General features: G+C 31.5%; 1 protein-coding gene and 1 non-coding gene across 3 annotated transcripts; both read left to right on the forward strand.

Moving 5' to 3' along the window:
* Positions 1-12,285: 12,285 nt before the first annotated feature.
* Positions 12,286-12,358, forward strand: TRNAR-UCU (transfer RNA arginine (anticodon UCU)). Its single transcript has one exon. It is a non-coding gene; the product is annotated as a tRNA-Arg (tRNA).
* A 109-nt stretch (positions 12,359-12,467) lies between these two features.
* Positions 12,468-16,875, forward strand: LOC142617750 (uric acid degradation bifunctional protein TTL). Of its 2 annotated transcripts, none has more exons than XM_075790703.1 (5): positions 12,468-12,795; positions 14,219-14,276; positions 14,613-14,714; positions 15,318-15,474; positions 16,256-16,875. In XM_075790703.1, exons 1-5 carry the CDS (start codon positions 12,560-12,562, stop codon positions 16,711-16,713), a joined length of 1,011 nt encoding a protein of 336 aa, XP_075646818.1. In that variant the 5' UTR covers positions 12,468-12,559; the 3' UTR covers positions 16,714-16,875. The 2 variants fall into 2 exon arrangements, with proteins under 2 accessions (XP_075646818.1, XP_075646819.1); XM_075790704.1 differs by having other exon boundaries at positions 16,259-16,875.
* The last annotated feature ends 2,895 nt before the right edge of the window (positions 16,876-19,770 follow it).

A 19,770-nucleotide genomic window follows, 5' to 3' on the forward strand; every position in this document is an offset into this window, starting at 1 on the left:
GGGTCAATAATTAATAATAAGATTCAATAATCCACTGGTATTGGAGCCAGACATATCTTATAGACCTCACTGTGGAATTGCTAATTAAATTCCCAAACCAACCTTGTTGTACCTTTTCAAATAACATGATTGCCACAAAGTTCAAAAAATCTTAGCGGGTCTCATACAATATGACCTTTTAATTGAAGTTTAAATGCCTTGATAGTAAGATTGTTAGTTTTCAGATGCCTATAACTAGCTAGTAGTCTAATATTGTGTGTGTCTGATATTGTGTGTTAAGGGTAGTTTTAATCAAACGCAGCTTCAACATGTCTAGAGCTGCGTTTAATAAAATGCGGCTTCAACATATAGTATAAATAAAAGTTGTAAAAAAAAAAAGCGAAATGCTTATCTCCTATGTTGTAATTCTGCCATTAGTGAGGTGCCACAGATAGATTATGAACATTGAAACAGAACATCCTTTCTATACTTTGTTATATGTTCGACACATGAAAATAATAATAAGCTTACAATTTAATTGAAAATATTTTATGTAAATACTGAGGTTCACACATTTATAAATTTCTAGGACAACACTAAGTCATATTTGCTCTATGATTTATTCATTTTGAGAGAGAGAGGGAGAGAGAGATAGAGAGAGAGAGGTAGCATGTGTGTGTGTGTGGCAGCTTAACTAGCAAAAACCATCACATATTCTATGTGTTTCTTCATAGAATGTTCACATGGCCCACCTATGCTCAAATCTTAAACCCTTCAATTGGTGAGAAAGCTTAGGAACACCATGCTCTACAGATTATCCTCTTAGAGCCAAACTAACTTCGGCAGGTTTTGTGACTACAAACAATTCTGCAAATAGGGTTATTTTTGAAGTGGATAGGAAAATATTTTTGGTTTATTAAATCATTTAAATAATAACATGCCAATAATAAGCCTTGCCAACATGCTTAACACTCATAATTTTTCCTGTTCAAATGATGTTACACAAGGAAAATCTGATTCAATTCTGGGTTCTCGGCTCTTCTAATTATCAGTCATCCCTTAGCTCTAATTATGCAATTCCAGCTTGGCCACTAATCTTTGTGGTGCACTGTCACAAAGGATTTACTACTGTCTACCACATCTTTTCTCGTAATCTTTTTAATCTCACGCCTCAGTTTTCAACCATCCATTTTCTATGATATCATAAGTCCAGTTTCATCCATTTCACCATCAAGAATTTTCCATGGTAACATGTTTGTGTACCTCAATGTGTTTCAGTATAAAGTGTCACTTCCTTTAAAATTTTAACTTAGCACCAGCCAGAAATTTATCTACTAATTTGATTGGATCCTTGCTAGATCCAAGTTAGTTGTGAAGCAAACCTCACTTAGATCTGCCAAAATCAACACCAACCCACCTATTTGCGTACCCTATCCAAGGGATACCAAAGTTTTGGTCACTTAGATTGCCAAAATCAACTACTAGTCCTTTGTTAATAATGTGCTGATAGTGAACCACATGGCAGTCACCATCTTAATGTAAATTCATGTGGGATCCCATGTATCATGCACACATGTGGTGGACCCTATGACCACACAATATATACATCATATTAATTTAAGTACTTATGATCTACTTTGGGAATCTTAGATATATACTTTCTATCAATGGCCAAAATTTCCTGGTTTCTCTGAAATATATTTTTGATGCTAGCAGTGTATCTCAGAGCTCACATGTTGGTCCATTAAGTTGCTAGAATCTTTATCACTTTGTGGGTAAACTTGCATGTGCATCACGTGAGAGCAAACAGAGAGCTACAAAATCCAGCTTACTATACAATATTAGTATAAGAAGAAAAATAAGATACTGCAAGCACAGTGAGGCATTGCCACGAGTTAATACTTATTGCTCAAGTGAGCTACCAACAAAGCAAAGCTTCCAACAAATATGTAAAGTGGTCTTCAAGTCTTGCACCAATATTTTGTGGTGCTTCCCGCTGCAGTATCTTTGTCAAAGGTCAGTAGCTCTTCTTTACAGTAACTAGTTAGATACAGAGCCAAAAAAATTTTGTACGAGCAAAATAGCTAGTCACATTTCGTACTTATTACTTATAAACTCAACATCCACCCAGTAAAAATACGAGACTTAACACACATTTACACAACACACAACATAAACAATCTAATCCATTTTAATTGTGCAAAATAATTAAAATTTATCAAAGGGAGAAGAAAATACGAAGAATTTCTTGTTTTTTTTTTTTTGGTCCTTTTGGTAAGTAATTGAAGGACTTCTGTGTCATTTCTGTGTCAGTCATCATTGCTTAGCTGTGGTGAAATATAATTATCTGTGTGGATCACATGTGGGGCTAAACATGGTAAGCAAATTTTTTAAATTTAAAACTAGTTAGGGAGGAAGCGAGGAAGTTTGCCTCAAGCTTCCAACAGTTGTGAATATATAGTGGTATTATAGTGGTATCTAAAGTGACAATAAGGGGAAGTGCTAGATCATTTGACCTTAATTTCACAAGTTAAACCATTTATTTTCTTGGGAATTTGTAGATGAAACTAAAGCTAAGCAGTGGATTATATATCCCCCCTTCCCTCCCTAATCTCCTCCTTTTGTGATGGTTAACTTTGATGTTGTGGTGAAAGATGCCAAAATGTGCATAATTGTTGTATAAAGAAACCAGAAAACTGATTCTGTTTGTAGATAAATTAGCCATTACGAGGGGATGTCAAATGTAGATAAATTTTGATTCTCTTTTTTGAGTTTCTGTTTGAGCTCTAAATCATTTATGAAATTTATCTTCAACCAATAGCATAGGATAAGTGCTATCTTCAACCAATAAGGGGAAATTTATCTTCAACCAAGATGGAGACTGTATTTAATAATTTGTTTTTACTTATAAAAAAGAATAGAAAAAGAATTCTTTTTCTTGGACTGTTAAATTGGCTTTGTGACATGATGAACAAGGTTGTGGAAGTGGTTGTATTAATCCATGAGCCACATTGTTAAATTTAATTGTCCTTCAGATACATAACACATTTGTATTGCACTGCCCAATGTAGTCACATGCTTAAATTTAATTGGGGAAGCTAAGGTACAACTCTAAAGGAATTGTCCCTAAGCATCGCTCTTATTGAAATAGGAACAAAGGCTTTGGTTTACAAAGATGTTGCAAAAGGTAGAAATCTGTAGTTGTCCGCTTCATGAGGCGTGTAAACATTTACCATTCACTATTACTGATTGTCATGTTTGGGTTAATGTAACACTTGTCTTATCATTACTTTCACCAATTTTTTAATTATATATTATTGTTCTATTTTACTTTGGAATTCTAAGCTTTTGAAGGAAAGTTTATCTTTATTGTTTTGGGTACTCTTCCTGGATCCTTGCTAAGGCCTATGAAAATAATTGAAATGTTTGTGGCCTACAAACTTTAGCTGGAGACATGGAATATAGTCTGACTGGTTGATCATTGTTAAAAAATATGTTCTTTTTATTGCCAATTTGACTAGTTGGTCATTGTTTGACATTCTTACACCATGCTTTTACTGCCGTTTCAAATGTGAGAGAACCAGGAGTTTAGGATTTGACATTCTTGGCACTGTATTTTTGCAGGATCAAGTGCTGCTGCTTGGATGCTGTGAATACACAGCTCACCACTTTTTCTAAAGAGACATTTTGACATTCTTGTAATAGCAGGGAACTAAAGAGACATTTTGGATGGTTGTGTTGTGTTGGAAATTTTTTTTCATGTGTTGGAACTTGTTTATTTTGGATGGTTGTGTTGTGTTGGAAACTTGTGATAGCAGGGAAAAATTCTTCAGTTTTGATAACAGGGAAAAAACAGCCACAAAAGAGGGCACGATAAAAAAAAAAAAATAGAAGCTATAGCCGCGTTTTACAAACGCGGCTATAGTTTGTATGAAAGGTTGGCAAACGAACCTGACAGAGGGCTATAGCCACGTTAATAACCGCGGCTCAAGCGGGTCTGTAGCCGCGTTTTTGAAAAACGCGGCTATAGACCTGAAGCCTATAGCCGTGGTTCAAAAACGCGGCTACAGACCCTGCGGGTCTATTGCTGCGCCGCTTAGGCCGCGTTTACAAACGCGGCTCTAGAAAACGCGGCTATAGGGTATAGCCGCGTTTTCAGGGTCTACAACCGCGTTTTTGAAACGCGGCTATAGACTCCGTTTTTTGTAGTGCTTGAACATTTTTTTCTTAATGGGTTATATTTTTTAAAAAAATTATAGAAAATATCTATGTTCAGAAAGATTATTTTCTTTTATGATTAAAATATAACCCATGTTGGAGTGAAGTTGCATTAGATCTAGATTATATTTTAATTAAATTAGCCTCTAAGAGAGAGAGAGAGAGAGAGAGAGAGAGAGAGAGAGAGAGAGAGAGAGAGAGAGAGAGAGAGAGAGAGAGAGAGAGAGGCCAATTGATTTACTGCTAAAATCAAAGAGGCCAAAATCAACGAACCTCTCATTTCAAAAAATGAAAAAAAAAAAAAAAAACAATGAACAGTAAAAAAAATAATCATCAGTGTCCTCTACATTCATATCCACATATTTGCTCCCATAATCCCTTAAAAAACCTCAACTTTTGGAACTCCCAGATACAGAGCCTTTACCCGAGTCCAATCAAAATCAATTACTAAGAGAAAGTGAAGATGGATGAACAAACTACTTCCTCAGCCCAAGATTTTTTAGATATCTATCAAGATATCTCCCAAAAGCAAGACGAGATCCCCTACTTCAAAAAAGCTCTTCGTAGAGCAAAAGATATCTTGAGTAAAAAAAAATATGGGAAGTAAAAGGGCTTGGATTCCTATGTATTCGAGGAAGAGGAATCAAACAAATCCCTCATTTTAAAAAGGATGATATGGATTTTTTCCCCGTTTGAAATATGAAATGGAGTTAAGTTAGGTCAAAGATTGACCTTAAAGAATGGCTAATTTAAACCTACTCTTCAATTATAAAATTGTAGCATTATTAGATAGTATTCCATGATTTTTCTTAGTGCATGAAAGCCCCAATTAAATAAATAAATAAATTATTTTAATTCATTAATATCTTGGTCTAATGATAAAAAACAATCATTATAAAGTAAATATTATATATTCCAATCATATTGTATTTAAATTGTTAATTAATGAAAAGGTAACATTAACTTAATTTGTTATATTTGCTGATAACCTTAAATCAAGTGGGTAAGTAAACAACTTTTTTCAGTTTATTTATTTATTTATTTTTATTTTCTATTTCATGTTGGACTATAACATTACAAATCAAGTAATAACTCCACCATTTTTTTCGTAGTTATATTTTAAGTTAGACCATGACATGGTTACATAGTAGTTAATTAGATTTGCCATGTTGCATTGTAAAAAGCTAAATTTCTTATTTTCTTTTATTTCATTTTTATCACTTTGAACGGAAACTAACAAGGTTATACTGACTTATACTTGACAAGAATTATATCATATCAATTAATAATTCATGTCATATTGAATAGTAACCCCACAAGTCTTTGATAATTTTTTTTCCAAACTATAAACTGTGACAAGAATCAAATTCAATGGGAGGTTTCACCATATCACATGATAATAACTCGTATTTATTGTCTTTTTCATTTTTTTGTCACTTTAAACATATAATAATAAGATCACACATAAACATCCATGACTAAACTCATAATGACTAGATATATACTAATTAAAATTGAATACATAAAATGTTGAGTGATTTAAATGAATCACATTTCTTATCACTCTTTAATAATTTACCAATATTTGAATATAAATTTGAAGAAAGCAGTGAACCAATTCTGAATTTATCTTTATAGTTGTTTCTGGATTTTTCTCATTGTACGGTTCAATAAGTAATAATTAATAAGTTTGATCAATTTTCTTCTCTATGTTATGACTTTTTTCCCTTCCTTCTAACCAAATTCAATTCCTTTATGTTTTTCATTGATTTTTCGTTTTTGTTGATTCATTGAACTGGTTTGTGTTATATTCCTGGGATCTGAATTATTGCCCACTTTCTAATACTATGAATTGTTAGGGGACTAAAATAACAATTCAATGAACCTAATTAACCACTAACATTAACTATGAAGTATTAATATTAACGGATAGAAACAAAGAAATTCATTAAGAACCAACTGCAATACAAAATTCTATACGAATTGAACCATTTCACCATCAAATTCATGTATAATCATTTCAAAATTCTTAAACATGTGATTATTATGTATTGTTATTTAATATCATATTATGAACCTTAAAAAATGATTTTATTATAAATAGTAGATGAAATGTTATAACACTATTTCAAATAAAACAACAATAGGAAAACTTTAAAAAACCTTCCTAATGACATATGGGTTGAAATTTTTTTGAAAGTGGGCAAAGATTCGGCAACACTCTTAGGAAACATTAAGTTAATTTGCCGAATCTTTGCCCACTTTCCCTCTATATAAATAATTCAGTCTATTAATTTAATTTTTTCCTTTGTCTTAATTAGTTGCAAACGCTTCAAGAAGTTAACAGAAAAGAAATTAGTCCTCCAACAAATTGAGCTGACTCCGTATTTTAATCATCCAGCTCTACTACATGACAAAGAAAAAATCTTAATATTTTCATGTTATGAAGCAAAAAATCCTTATGCGCTATGATAGTGGGAAGCTACCAATATTTTTTGAATAAAGAAGTCGTTGTAGGAAAAAAATAATTGAAAAAACTCTTCCATGTGGCAATTTTATTGCACCTTATATTTATGGATTCATGCTACTTTGTGAGTCAAATAATGAACGCATTGATAACCTTTTGGAAATTTTAAATGATGAACATGGGAAGCATTGGCTTGTCAAATGCCAAAAAATGCTTTGACTACTTACTGCTGATAACGCCTTAAAATGTATACTTGTTATATATTTATGTTGACATTATCTTCTTATTACTATGCTTAATTTGTATAATTAAGCCATGATTTGCATTAGTCCCTATTGTTTATCTTTACATAATTTCTTGAATAAGATGCCATTCATTGTGTGTAATTTTCTACTTTCAGGAAATCATGTGAGAAAGATGAGTTTACAGGAATTTGTGAGAGAATGGAGGCCAAACTAAAATTAAGTGGAGCTAAAGGACCATGCTTAAATGTCCAAGGAGGTGCAGCTGGAGTGCTTGGATCGTCTACCATGATTGGAAGCTTCAAATAAGGAAATAAATCAAATAGGTAGAATCTGAAAAGGAAAAATCTTATCTGAGCACCGATCAGTATTTTAGGCGTATCTCTCTCTTCAATTTTTGAGTTTTTTGAAATTCTCAATTTTTGAAGGCCGAAATTAACTCACAAATTACCGCTATAAACCTGAACGGAAATTAAAATAGTAAAAGTTTTATTTTCTTTGGACACTTTTATATTAGGGTTTTTGAAGGGAGCCTGGGGAGAACGAATTTTGAGTAGAGAAAACCTTGTATTTTTCTTTCTCTAATGGCAGCCTAAACTCTTTGCTGGGGCTAGAGGTTATGTTTCTTCTATACGGTATGAATATTTAATGTGATTCCTTCTAAGATTTTATCGACAACATATTTTATTGTTCGATTAGATTTCTTTTGATGTATTAGTTCTTCCATGCTTTCAATAAGTTCAATCATGTTTTTCTTATTGTTTAGATGAATTTCTAATAGTTTCAAATAGAAATCAGATTTTAAAGTGAATAGGTTTTTCTGAAAAACTTTTCTGACCGCATTATTAATCGAGGTTATCATGCGTTCTTGAATTGTTTCAGTTCAACCAAATCATAAGTTTTTAATTGTATAAGAACAATCAATTATGAAATAGATATTTTCTTAAATCATAAAGAATCTCATATCGATATAGGAAACACCCCGATGCCCTAGTATTTACATTATTGATTTAAATCAGTTTTTATTATTATTCTTGTTAACAATTACCAAGCAAAAGTATTTTTCTTCTTCACCAAAATTATTATTTAATTATATTGTCTTTGAATTTACCCTGCTCCTTGTGGTTCGACCTCGGCACTCTGAGAATTATATTGCTACGATCTCCTGCACTTGGGAGTGAGCAAGCAACTGTAAGAACCAACATGTATAAAATTCCAAACTTTCAAGCATGCCACAAAATTGGAATGGGACATTGGAATCGAGATGAACCTTATCCTTACGGTTATGAAGAATTTGTAGTGACATGCAAAAGATGCAATATTCTGTTCCATTGTTAATTGTTTGTTAAGCTTTGCAAAAGTTTTACAATTATGATTTCCTTAATGGTTTGACAAAATCAACGATTATCGATTGTGGAAAATTCAAAGTGTAATCAATCTTATCCTTATGATTATCAAATATTTGTAGTTAAATGCAATATATTTTTTTAATTTTTTATCTAATTCTATCCTCTTTGTGATAAACCCAAAAAGGAAAAAAAAATTGACCAATACTATCAATACAATTAACCATTTCCCGTGCGGTTATCAATAGTATATTTAAATGATATATATAAGAATTATATTATGCATCTTAATGTGTATTTTTCAGTATATCCATGCAATTGTAAAAAAATTACATAATGCAAAGTTTTGTTAATCAAAATTTTCTGGTTAATAATATAAATTTAGACTTAACTAAGCCTTTTAAATATGAATAAATCTACATAATAATATCCTTACAACATTTTTTAAAGACTTAACAAAATATAAGAATGACTATTTGTCAATAGTATTTACATTATATATATAAGAATTATATTATGCATCTTAATATGTATTTTTTAAGTATATCCATGCAATTGTAAAAAAATTACATAATGGTAAGTTTTGTTAATGAAATTTTTTGGTTATTAATATGAATTTAGACTTAACTAAGCCTTTTAAACATGAATAAACTCATGATTAATAAATAAATAAAAACAAAACCAATAGTATCACTTAAATAATAAAATGCAATATTTTTTTTCATTGTTTTATTAAATGATATCCATTCCCGTTTAATATTTAAACATAAATTTAGACTTAACTAAGCCTTTAAATATGAATAAACTCATGATTAATAAATAAATAAATAAAACAAAACTAATAGTATAACTTAAATAATAAAATGCAATTTTTTTTTTCATTGTTTTATTAAATTATATTCATTCCCGTGCGGTAGCAGGGGTTACATACTAGTAATAATAATAGGTGAAATTGAGAGAAATTCATATTAGAATTCTAAATTAGAATTCCAATTTTGTGTCATGTGTCCTAAATTATTTATTCTTAAAGAGTTTTATTTCTTAATTTTAGAATCAAATGTGAGACCACATCATAAATATTCATCCAAGTGAGTTATTAAGTACAAAAACTAAAGAGTCTAGAATAAATGAATCAAAAAAAAAAAAAAGCTTCACAATAATAATAAACAAAACATGGAAAATTTACATTTTATACCTAATAATATCCTTACAAATTTTTTTTAAAAAGTTAACAAAATATAAAAATGGCTACTAGTAGTATTTAAATTATATATATAGGAATTATATTATGCATCTTATGGTATATCATTAAGTGTATCCATGCATATGTATGAGGTTACAAGCTAGTCTATATATTTAATAATAGGTAAAATTAAGAGAAAATTCAATTAGATTTTAAATTAGAATAAATTATAATCTAATTTTACACCATGTGTCCAATCTAATCTAAGTTTCAAATTTTTGTACCTAGTGAGTTAATTCAATGTAAAAATTAGATTTAAATTAAAGTTTAATTTTGTGCCATGTGTCCCCTCTAATCTAAGTTTTTTTAATTTTTGTGTCAAATGAGTTAATTTAGTGTAAAAAACGAAGAGTCTAATATAAGTAAACCATAAAAAATATAATTTTTGAATGATTTTATATTTATGAGCTTTTTTTTTTATATTATATATAACTAAAAACAATTCAAGTTTATAAGTCATATATATATATATATATATATATATATATATATATATTAATAGCCAAAATTAAGAGAAAATCCAATTAAATTCTAAACTGAAGTCTAATTTTGCATCATGTGTTTCATCTAATTTTTAAATTTGTGTGTCAAGTGAATTATTAGATGCAAAAATTAAAGAATCTAAATTCAATTAGATTCTAAATTGAATTTTAATTGGAGTTCAATTTTGTGCATGTGTTCTATTTAATTTTTTAATTTTTGTAGCAAGAAAATTATTGAATGTAAAAACAGAAGAGTTTAGATCTAATTAGATTCTAAATTATATATATGTAATTGTGATTTTTTTAAATGTATCCGTGCATATGCATGGGTTACACACTAGTAACAATAATGATAGAGAACACAAGACAATATCACCAAGACATGGAAATACATTCTTCCTAAAAAAAAAAAAAAAAAAAAAAAAAAAGACATGGAAATACATGACCAAATTGTTACTTCAGTTCAATATTAATAAAACAATAACTAAGCCTTAGTGTGGTATGTCGACAGTTCAATGCTAATACAAACCGAAATAAAAGAAAGCAACTAATGTGTTTTATCAAAAAAAAAAAAAAATGCAACTAATGTGCCACATTAAGTCTTACAACATTATTTGAAACATTAGAGTAAGCAATGACAAATGCCAATCACAAAAATCCCCATTACACACACACACACACACAAATATTTACCTTGAGAGCCATTTCCAATACTTGCGAGAGGGAAGCCAAATGTTAGCAGTATTACTGACCATTCAGATCCTGGGAGGATATTAAAATAGGCACCAAAACCATACCTATAGATTCCCAACCAACCAACATATAAAATCAGAGCAATCCGATATGAAAATAAGAATTGGGTAGTTTTATATTTATTTTATTGGGTAGTTTATATTATTTTTATTATTAGGTTGTACATAAAAATAAAAACTGAAATGTTGGGTGTATTGTTAAATGAGTTAGTAAAATAGATAAAATAGTACTTGAGGATATAAAATATGTATTTTTTTTACATTCTCGGTTGTGAATACTCTAAGTACTTAAAAAGTCCATAATTAAGAAAATGCAACTCCCTTCTCAAAAAAAGAAAAAAGAAGAAGAAAAAACTCAACTCAAGGAGTCTATAATAAGGAGTTTGCACTGGAAAAATGTAAGTAAAACAATTTTAGAGGTGTGTGCAGTTCAGTTGACTCGTTTTTTTTTTTTTTTTTTTTTTTTTTTTCAATTTGTTACCGAACCAATAGGGATTGGTTTTGTAACAATTAAAACCAATGTATACCGATTATGGTCGATTTTCCGACCTATAGCAATGTGATTTAATCGACTCGGTTTAATCGGTTTTGGTCGGTTTGAAACATTAAGAATCTGTTTTTTTTTTTTTTTTTTTTTTTATGAAAGAAATCTGTTCAACAAAAATTTAAAAAAAAAAATCTATTTTTATTTTAGAGTATAGCATATTAGAGTAACAATGTGTTAGTTAACTAACAATGTAAGACATATTAGAGTATAGCATTTTTTATTTTATTATTATTTTGGGAGGCTAACCGGATACTTATTAGACTGTATAATATAATAGTCTTTCCAGCAGTTTCCACTATTAAAGTTAATCAAACAGCCTTACAACAAACCTTAATCAAACACGAAAACATTCATGCTTTCCCAAACAACCAAACTTAATCAAACAACCAACCTTAATCAAACATGAAGACATTCATGCTTCGGCCACGTTTTTGTGTAGATTCACCTTGTTTTACTTAATCTTTGAAGCTTAACTGCAACCTTGGTTTTGACTTTTTTAGACTAAATCTACAAGAATGAGTGAAATTGTGTTTAAATTTAATTGTATTTTAAATTGTCATCTTGGCAAGTCCATAAAGCATGGTTCTCATCTTCCTATCCCTTTTCATTTCTAAATGAGTATAACTATATCTTTGCATAAGTGATAAGCAACTAGCCAAAGAATTTTTATTATTTTTATATAAAAAATAAAATTAGAAATTAGGCAAAAATAAAATTTTGGAGTCACTATAAATTTAGCCATTATATTTTGGTAGCAGTTAATTTAGTTTATATTATTTTCAACTTGTAATCAATTTTAATCTCTACAATTAAGACACTAACGGAAAAATACCAAGAGTGATTGTAAATTGAAAATGATGGAGTTCAAATCGATTGTAAGTTGAAAATAAATGAGGATCAAATTGACTTTCACCAAATTATACAACCAAAAAAATTGTACTTTTGCCTAGAAATTAATCTAGCTGTTCCGTACATCTATACTTTGATGAGTAGAAGACCATACGTGAAGGTACCCGTGGCCTAACGGATAAGGCGTCTGACTTCTAATCAGGCGATTGTGGGTTCGAGTCCCACCGGGTATGCTTGTCTTTTTTTTCCTACCTTTCTTTTTTCCAATTTTGTCCTCTATTATTTTCCAATTTTACCCTCATTCATTTTCTTTATTCACAATTCTCTCTCTTACCAGAATCTCCAACTCAATCCAACACATCAAAGCTCTGTGCAATCAGATCAAACCCCAAACACAGAGAGAGAGAGAGAGAGAGAGAGAGGAGCAAAGGAAAATGGAATCTGGGTTTGAAGAGAAGGACTTTCTAGCATGCTGTGGAAGCACAAAATTCGCCAAAGAAATGGCTTTGGCAGCCCCATTTGCCTCGCTAGAACAAGCTGTGGCTGCGGCCACAGACATTTGGTTCAACAAGGTTGATGTCAGTGCTTGGCTTCAGGCCTTTTCTGCTCATCCTCAGATTGGAGATTCTGCCCCTTCTTCTCAATCCCATCATCAAACAACCAGTGCCCAGTTGAGTTTTTTTTTTTCCTCAATTTTTTAGTGTTTGGTTCCTTACTGCACTTTACTTTTTGAGTGAATGAGGTTTTTTTTTTAAATTATTATATTTTTTTTTTATAGTAAAGATTGAAATTTGACCAGTGCCCAGTTGATTTCATTATCAAGTTTTTAGTTTTAGTTTAAAGTGAATGTAGTTCTAGTATGGTAAAGATTGTAGATTTTTTCACTTAGTTTTCATTACAATGTATTATTTGAACACCCAGAAAGTAATGTTTTAGCAAATGATGTAATAACTCACAGGTAGCTTATAAACAAGTGGATAGGTAGTGAACTAATGGGGGGTATCCTTGTATTTTGTGATAATTGTAAGTAGCAAGGACTCAAACTGCTTATGTGTACTCAGATGGGACATCAGGGATGTCTAGAGGAGACAAAAATCAATTATGTGATCTATTTGTATATGGGTATGGTTTGGATTTTTGAATACTCAGAAGGCGAATAATTTAAAATACCTTTGAGTGATATGCTTGTGAAGGTTTTCCCCAGTTGTGATATGCTGAATGGATTGCTGAGAAACCAGTAATCACTGGTGACTGTACATTGTAGTGACTAGAAGAATGTCAATGTACGTGTGTGACTAGGGAGGTTTATATAACATTTTTGTATATAAATAACTTCCGGAGACTGAGGTGACTAAGAAGGTTTATATCCGGTAGCCTTGTTTTGTTCTCTACTAAGGAATTGCACTGGGTTTATTCTTTCAACTTTTCTTTACTCATTTATCTGACCTTCATCTTGAATCTGGATTTGTGTTTCAATTTTCATTAAGTTCTCATTTTTTTGGCAATATTATTAAATGATAGCTTCTTTTTGCCAACAAGCTTTGTTCCACATGGCACTTCCTCTTCCCATAAGAATGTTTGGAGGGTAAGGTTTTGGGTTCAGTATCCATTGGATGCACATCTAACTTACCAATATAAATAAAAATAAAAAGAGAGAGAAAGAAAGAAACAAAGAAAGAAAAAATACTACTTGGTATATGCTTTTATGTTATCATCATGTACAGGTAGCATCCAAATATTTCTTCTTTGTTTAGCATTCATTTGATTGTTTCAAGCAAATGGGTCACTCAGTTTTTTTCTCTCAAGTAGTTTAGTCAAGTTATATTTGAGTTTTTTTTTCCATACAATTAATTCCTAGGAACGGTTTAGGGTGAGCCATCAAAATTCATCAATTACCAGTCTGCCCCCTTGAAAAGTTGAACTGCTACCTGCCCTGTATAAGTGGAGAAGAACAAGCAGCAATTGAGCATCCTTGTTTTCTAGTTCATCAATGTCATTATCAGTCCCTTTTCCCTTCTCTTTGTGGCATAGCATTGGTTATTTTCTTATGTGCCTTGGCAATTTAAGTAATTTGTGAAGAAATATTTTTGTAGGTGGAGTAAGGGGGAGCAGTCAACCGCATTAGCAACTGCTACTGGTTCTAGCTTACAGGTTTGTATGCTGCAGCAACAAGTATAAACTGTTAACAATTAAAATCAAAGATATCAGTTGCCTACCTCTGCTGGCATGTTCTTTGGGGTTGGGTGGGGGGAGGAGGAGAAATAAAAGAAGTACTGGAAGAGTAGTTTGTACAAAAGAATTTATTTACAATTTGACATTACACCTTCTTGTAGCCTGGAAATCCTCTTGAATTAGTTTGTGGAAACAAACCTTTGTTTTTGATGTTTCGTCAAAATTTTTTTATTTAAAAAGAAGAAGAAGATGTTTATGCTTAACTGACTGAAGTTTGATCCTGTGTATTTATGTCAATATGCTTGGCCTGTGCAGGAACTCTCTGAATGGAATGCTCGGTATAGGCAAAAGTTTGGATTCATATTTATTATATGTGCATCTGGGAGAAGTACTGATGAAATACTTGCTGAATTGAAGGTAAAATTTCAATTAGAGTTTGCTTTTCAAGCTGACTTTGACATGATAGTAAATTTTTGGTAATAAATAGTTTTAAGACGACAATTTCATGTTAGAATTCATTTTTCAACATTTTAGTGCTAGAATCTTTATTCATCTTCCGGGTGAACATTTTTTTTTTTATTCAGTTTCATGAAATAATTAAATGATTTTACATATAACAGTTCCTCTGCAAATGTAAGTGCAGCCAACAGACTCCAGATTAGCCTACTATAATAATTTCCTTAACTGGTATCACCAATCGATGAAGAGCATCTTTTAGGCCAAGGTGGTGTGGATGGTTGTACATGTGTTGATCTTTTCCTCTGTTGAATAGATTTAATATTACTGGGAGATATTCATCTGTCTTTGTTCTTATATTTTCATAAGATATCCATGAAATGAGAAAAAGAATTCTGTTGGTTTAAGGTCAATATTATACCAGCTTTGCAGAATTGTTTCTCATATCTTTGACTTGATGTTAAATGGCACCTTGAGTTATTTCTTTATCATGTGAAACTTTCATTAGACAGGCCTTGGAATTTGTTGGTATCATTTGATGTAATTTTTTTTCCTCCTTTGCAGAATCGGTACCCAAATAGGCCTATAGTTGAGTTTGAGATTGCAGCTCAGGAGCAAATGAAAGTAACAGAACTACGTCTTAAAAAGCTTTTTACAAGCAAAGCTAAAGTTTCTTCAACAAGTGACCAATATCCTGCAGTTTTTGCAAAGAAAGTAGAAGGTACCTGTTTTTTTTTTTTTTCTTCTAAAATAACTTTCCCAGTATCACAAACAAACATTTAGTTGGCCCACATTATTAATTCTTAGGTTTACTGTTGCATTTCCTCATCATACACTAATTATGATGTTTGATAGAATGTCTTGCTGACCTTGTAAGTGAGTTCAAATTTGGCTTCAGGGAGGTCAAAACTGGTCTTGAAGCTACTAGCGACCTTGGTAGTGAATTTGCTACCACTCCAACTAGCATGAGGAAAAGTCCATAGTTGGAAATAGATATAGAGGAATAAAATAAGTAAAGTTTAGCATTTAAAAAAAAAAAAAAAAAAAGAGTAAAGTTTGGTGATCTGTATATCAACTACATAAAATTCGCAAAATTTGTGGTACAAAATTGGACAGGGCTGCTTCCTAGATCTATGTAACCTGTGGTATATCACCAAATTAATAATAGTTTTTTCACCTGTTTATAAAATTTTCCAAATTGTTCTCTCCCTCCTGAAATTCATTCTAAACTTATTTTTAGTCACTATGCCAATGAGTTTGGGTTCAAATGCAATTTCCTCCTATAAGTATTAGTGGGGAGTGAGCTTGTGCGTTAAAAACCCACTGTTTTTTTTTTCTTGCCTATTACTGGCTTTCAGAAGTCTCTGAAATGTTTCCCTTTCCCCTGCTTCCAACCTCTTCCCAGCTTTTACAGTTCTCAGTCCCTAAACCAGTTATCCTTCTTTGCATGCCTTACTACTGTTTTAGTCAATGTCAATTTGTTCCTATTTTTTGTCCTCTAGAAGATCGTGTGAGCATTATTGGAGGCCATTTGACTGCCAATTCTGAGAACACATCTGGGAAAACATCTGAAGTTCGAACTCGAACCCGTCCGCCCATCACAACCCATGTCTTGGATGTTTCCCGAGGATCTCCAGCAGCTGGTATTGAGGTATGTTTGGAAAAGTGGGAGGGCACTCAACCCCATCCCTCATTTGGCGTGACATACACAAGTGGTTGGAAAATTCTAGGTTCTTCAACAACAGATAATGATGGACGAAGTGGTCAATTGTTGAGCATAGTTGATGCAGTGGACCCTGGGATATACAGGATAAGTTTCAACACAGGCAAGTACTGCCCATCTGGGTTCTTTCCCTATGTTTCTATTGTGTTTGAAATTAGAGAGTCACAAAAGAGGGAGCATTTTCACGTTCCTCTGCTACTTTCACCATTCTCCTTCTCTACTTACCGTGGAAGCTAGAACTCTGTTGTATATCAGTTGACAAATGAAAACGCTGTATTCCTGCTACAAATTTCCTAGAATGAATAACATAGTAAATATTTGAAAACTCATTGTTTGAATATGAAACAAGTTCTAAAGAGTCTGATAATGATATTGAATATGCTATCTTTGCTACTGTAATGTTGGTGCATGTCTCCAATGTACATGTTAAACATATCAATTATTGTTGCTGTACTGTGGTATCCTATGTCACTGAAGAATATGCAGAATATATACAAGTGAGACATGTAAATTGATGATATAGAACAGTGCCAGTTTCCTCCATCTTGGAGAATTTTAGGGTCCAACATGGTTTAGTGCATTTAATGATAATCTGACCTTTATCCAAACTTTAGATTGGTTCTTTCACCTTTCTAAACTTGCTTTGGTGTAGTGTTATCGTCTGTGTTTTTCCATATTGATACCTTTTCCATTTTGGTTGATACAGTTGTTTCCTTCGGTTAAACTGATCTTACCTAAGCAGACTTACCCAAAAAAGATATTCCTTCAGTAGCATGCATGATGTTTTGTTTATCCATGCCATTCTAAAGCAATACATATAGAAACCTTAGGTGCATCAGTTCCTTGTTTTTCTTCAATGATAGGGTCGGTTTGTGCTCACCTTTCATTGTATTATGTATATGTTCACAACTTACGTGATGCTAATATACATGGCTTTATGATTTGAAAAATCATAATGGAATAGACGTTATAAGCTTAAATTATATATTTATATTAAAATAATAAAAACAACAACAACAACAACATTGCTTCATGTGGTGAAAGAATGAAATCGCTTCCAATAAAATCACTGAAAATTCAGATCGAATATTCCACAACTATCAAAGATTTTAAATTTGTATGAAATACTGGTATAATGGTACATTATCCTTGTTCGCTTACATATTAAAAAATGACTAAAATTTCAGGTTGAATACTTCACGACTGTATATAATTCCTAGTTTGAAATGTTCTGATGTTAAATGATTTGCAAATTATTATCGAATAAGCAATGTGGTGGGATTGAATTTTTATTTTTTGGATGATTTTTGAGACCAAAAGAATAAGCATTCAAGATCAATACACCGCAGCCAGCAGCAGAGCTGCAAACAGGCCCAGCTTACGGAATATGCTAACTAAACCAGAAACATAGACTGCCCTGCCTAAGTTCTAATCAGGACCCAAGCCAACCAGCTATTTACCTATACACCAACTCACATAGATCCTTGTTACTAGCAGAGAGCTTAGTTGGAAGAACAGGGACACCTGCTCTTCATCTAACTTCAGTCAAGTTTAATCAACTGCCTCTGTCACCTGCAGACCAGAATGCTTATTGTTATTTCTGTGTCTCCAAATGTGCTAATAAATAGTTTCAGCCGAAGGCAAAATCCTTCCCACTTTTGCAGCCAAACTTTTCATAGTTAGCAGTCCACTCCCCCATTTGACAACTTCATCCCACTCACATACTATATGCTGCCTCAGGCACATCCAAGTAACTTACTGACAGATCCTCTAAGAGAGAACAATCGAAAAATAAAAAATCCCTGCTAGTTACCTTGCCAGGGGAGTGGACCAATTTGCTATGGGGCTTGGTATGAAGTGTGAACAGATTGATGCAACGAAAAGAAAAATCCCATGTTAATTACCGTGCAAGCCAGTGGAACATTTGTTTTACTTCTTGTATATATTTTATAGCTAACTAGCTGCTGAGCACGAGCTCATGCGCGTGATCAGAAACTCTTCTATTTTTTAGATAAAATTTAATAGTTTGAATTCATTATAATTTTGGATTATTATATTTTTCAATCACAAAATGATCTAGGGGTGTGACCTCTAAACACACACTTACGCGCGTGCTTAGAGGTTAGTATTTTTTTAACAAAATATCACAACATCAAATATCACAAATAACTTAACATGAATTTATGAAATTAGTCAAAATTAATGCTACTAAAACTATCTAATAGCAAACCACCTTATTTGAAAACTCCTATGGGTGACCATAATGAAAGGAAAATACAAATTCAATAAAAAAAATATTGTGTGATTCAAAAAGAGCCTATTCTTACGTGTGTACAATGAGGCCTTTTTTTTTTTTTTTGTTGTTTAATGTCATAATTTTTCATTCATCCCAATTTTAGGTTTACACATTTATCCAATAATATTATGCATTGCAAACTACTGATACAACCACAAGTGTCATGAGGCAAGCTCCAAAAAACGAACACAAAATTTGTTAATTGATTAATTTTTGATACATTAATATAATTAGAATTAAAATTAAAATTTGTAGGACATAAGTCAAATTGAATGGTTCTACATTATGGGTGTCGTCAATCTTCTATTTTTATTGGGTTAAATTTCTAGTTACTTTTTTTTAGTCACATTTGAAACTTATATTTTTTTCAATGTCATGACCACAATATATAAGGATCTCATAAAGTAAACAATGTTTGGATAATAAAAATGTTTTCTAAAAATTTCATCCATAAACCATATATATATATATGATAGTGAATGACAAAGAAGATTATGATTCAACATCTTATATTAAGCCTTCCAAATGTTTTACAACAACATTTGCAGTTATCCTGTTATGTTTAAAGACTTTTCTATTTTTTGTTAATTATTTATTTATTTTTTGCTAATAAATTTTGTAAGGTTATATGTCATGAATAAATAAGAAAAGAGGAAAATTATCTTATGAGAGATTCTCATGAAACCTTTCTCCTACAATATGTATGAGTTTCCTATACTGTCATTACATATCTCCCATAAACCCACCTAAAATGTTTTGCCTTTTGATATGTTTGTATTCATTTTGTCTGGAATTAAAAAAAGAAAAAAAGCTTCATAAAATTTATTTGTTACTAAAATTTTGATCCGCCTTATATTTTTCTTTTTCACGATCTCCCTACTAAAATGTTTGGATAATCAAATTTAATGGTAACTAAAATATACTCAGAATTATCTATATCACTCCTATCTAACTTGCACTATCAAATGACAAAAAAAAAAGAAAAAAAAAGAAAGAGA

This window comes from Castanea sativa, chromosome 11 (assembly GCF_040712315.1).
Source record: "Castanea sativa cultivar Marrone di Chiusa Pesio chromosome 11, ASM4071231v1".
In the NCBI taxonomy this organism is placed as follows: domain Eukaryota; kingdom Viridiplantae; phylum Streptophyta; class Magnoliopsida; order Fagales; family Fagaceae; genus Castanea; species Castanea sativa.

What these genes read in the sequence shown, in the direction of transcription:
- LOC142617750 (XM_075790703.1), top strand. Translation starts at nt 12,560, where the DNA reads ATGGAATCTGGGTTTGAAGAGAAGGACTTTCTAGCATGCTGTGGAAGC. An exon ending in CATCAAACAACCAGTGCCCA is followed by an intron (nt 12,796 to 14,218) that starts GTTGAGTTTTTT and finishes ATATTTTTGTAG; the next exon opens with GTGGAGTAAGGGGGAGCAGT. An exon ending in AAATACTTGCTGAATTGAAG is followed by an intron (nt 14,715 to 15,317) that starts GTAAAATTTCAA and finishes CCTCCTTTGCAG; the next exon opens with AATCGGTACCCAAATAGGCC.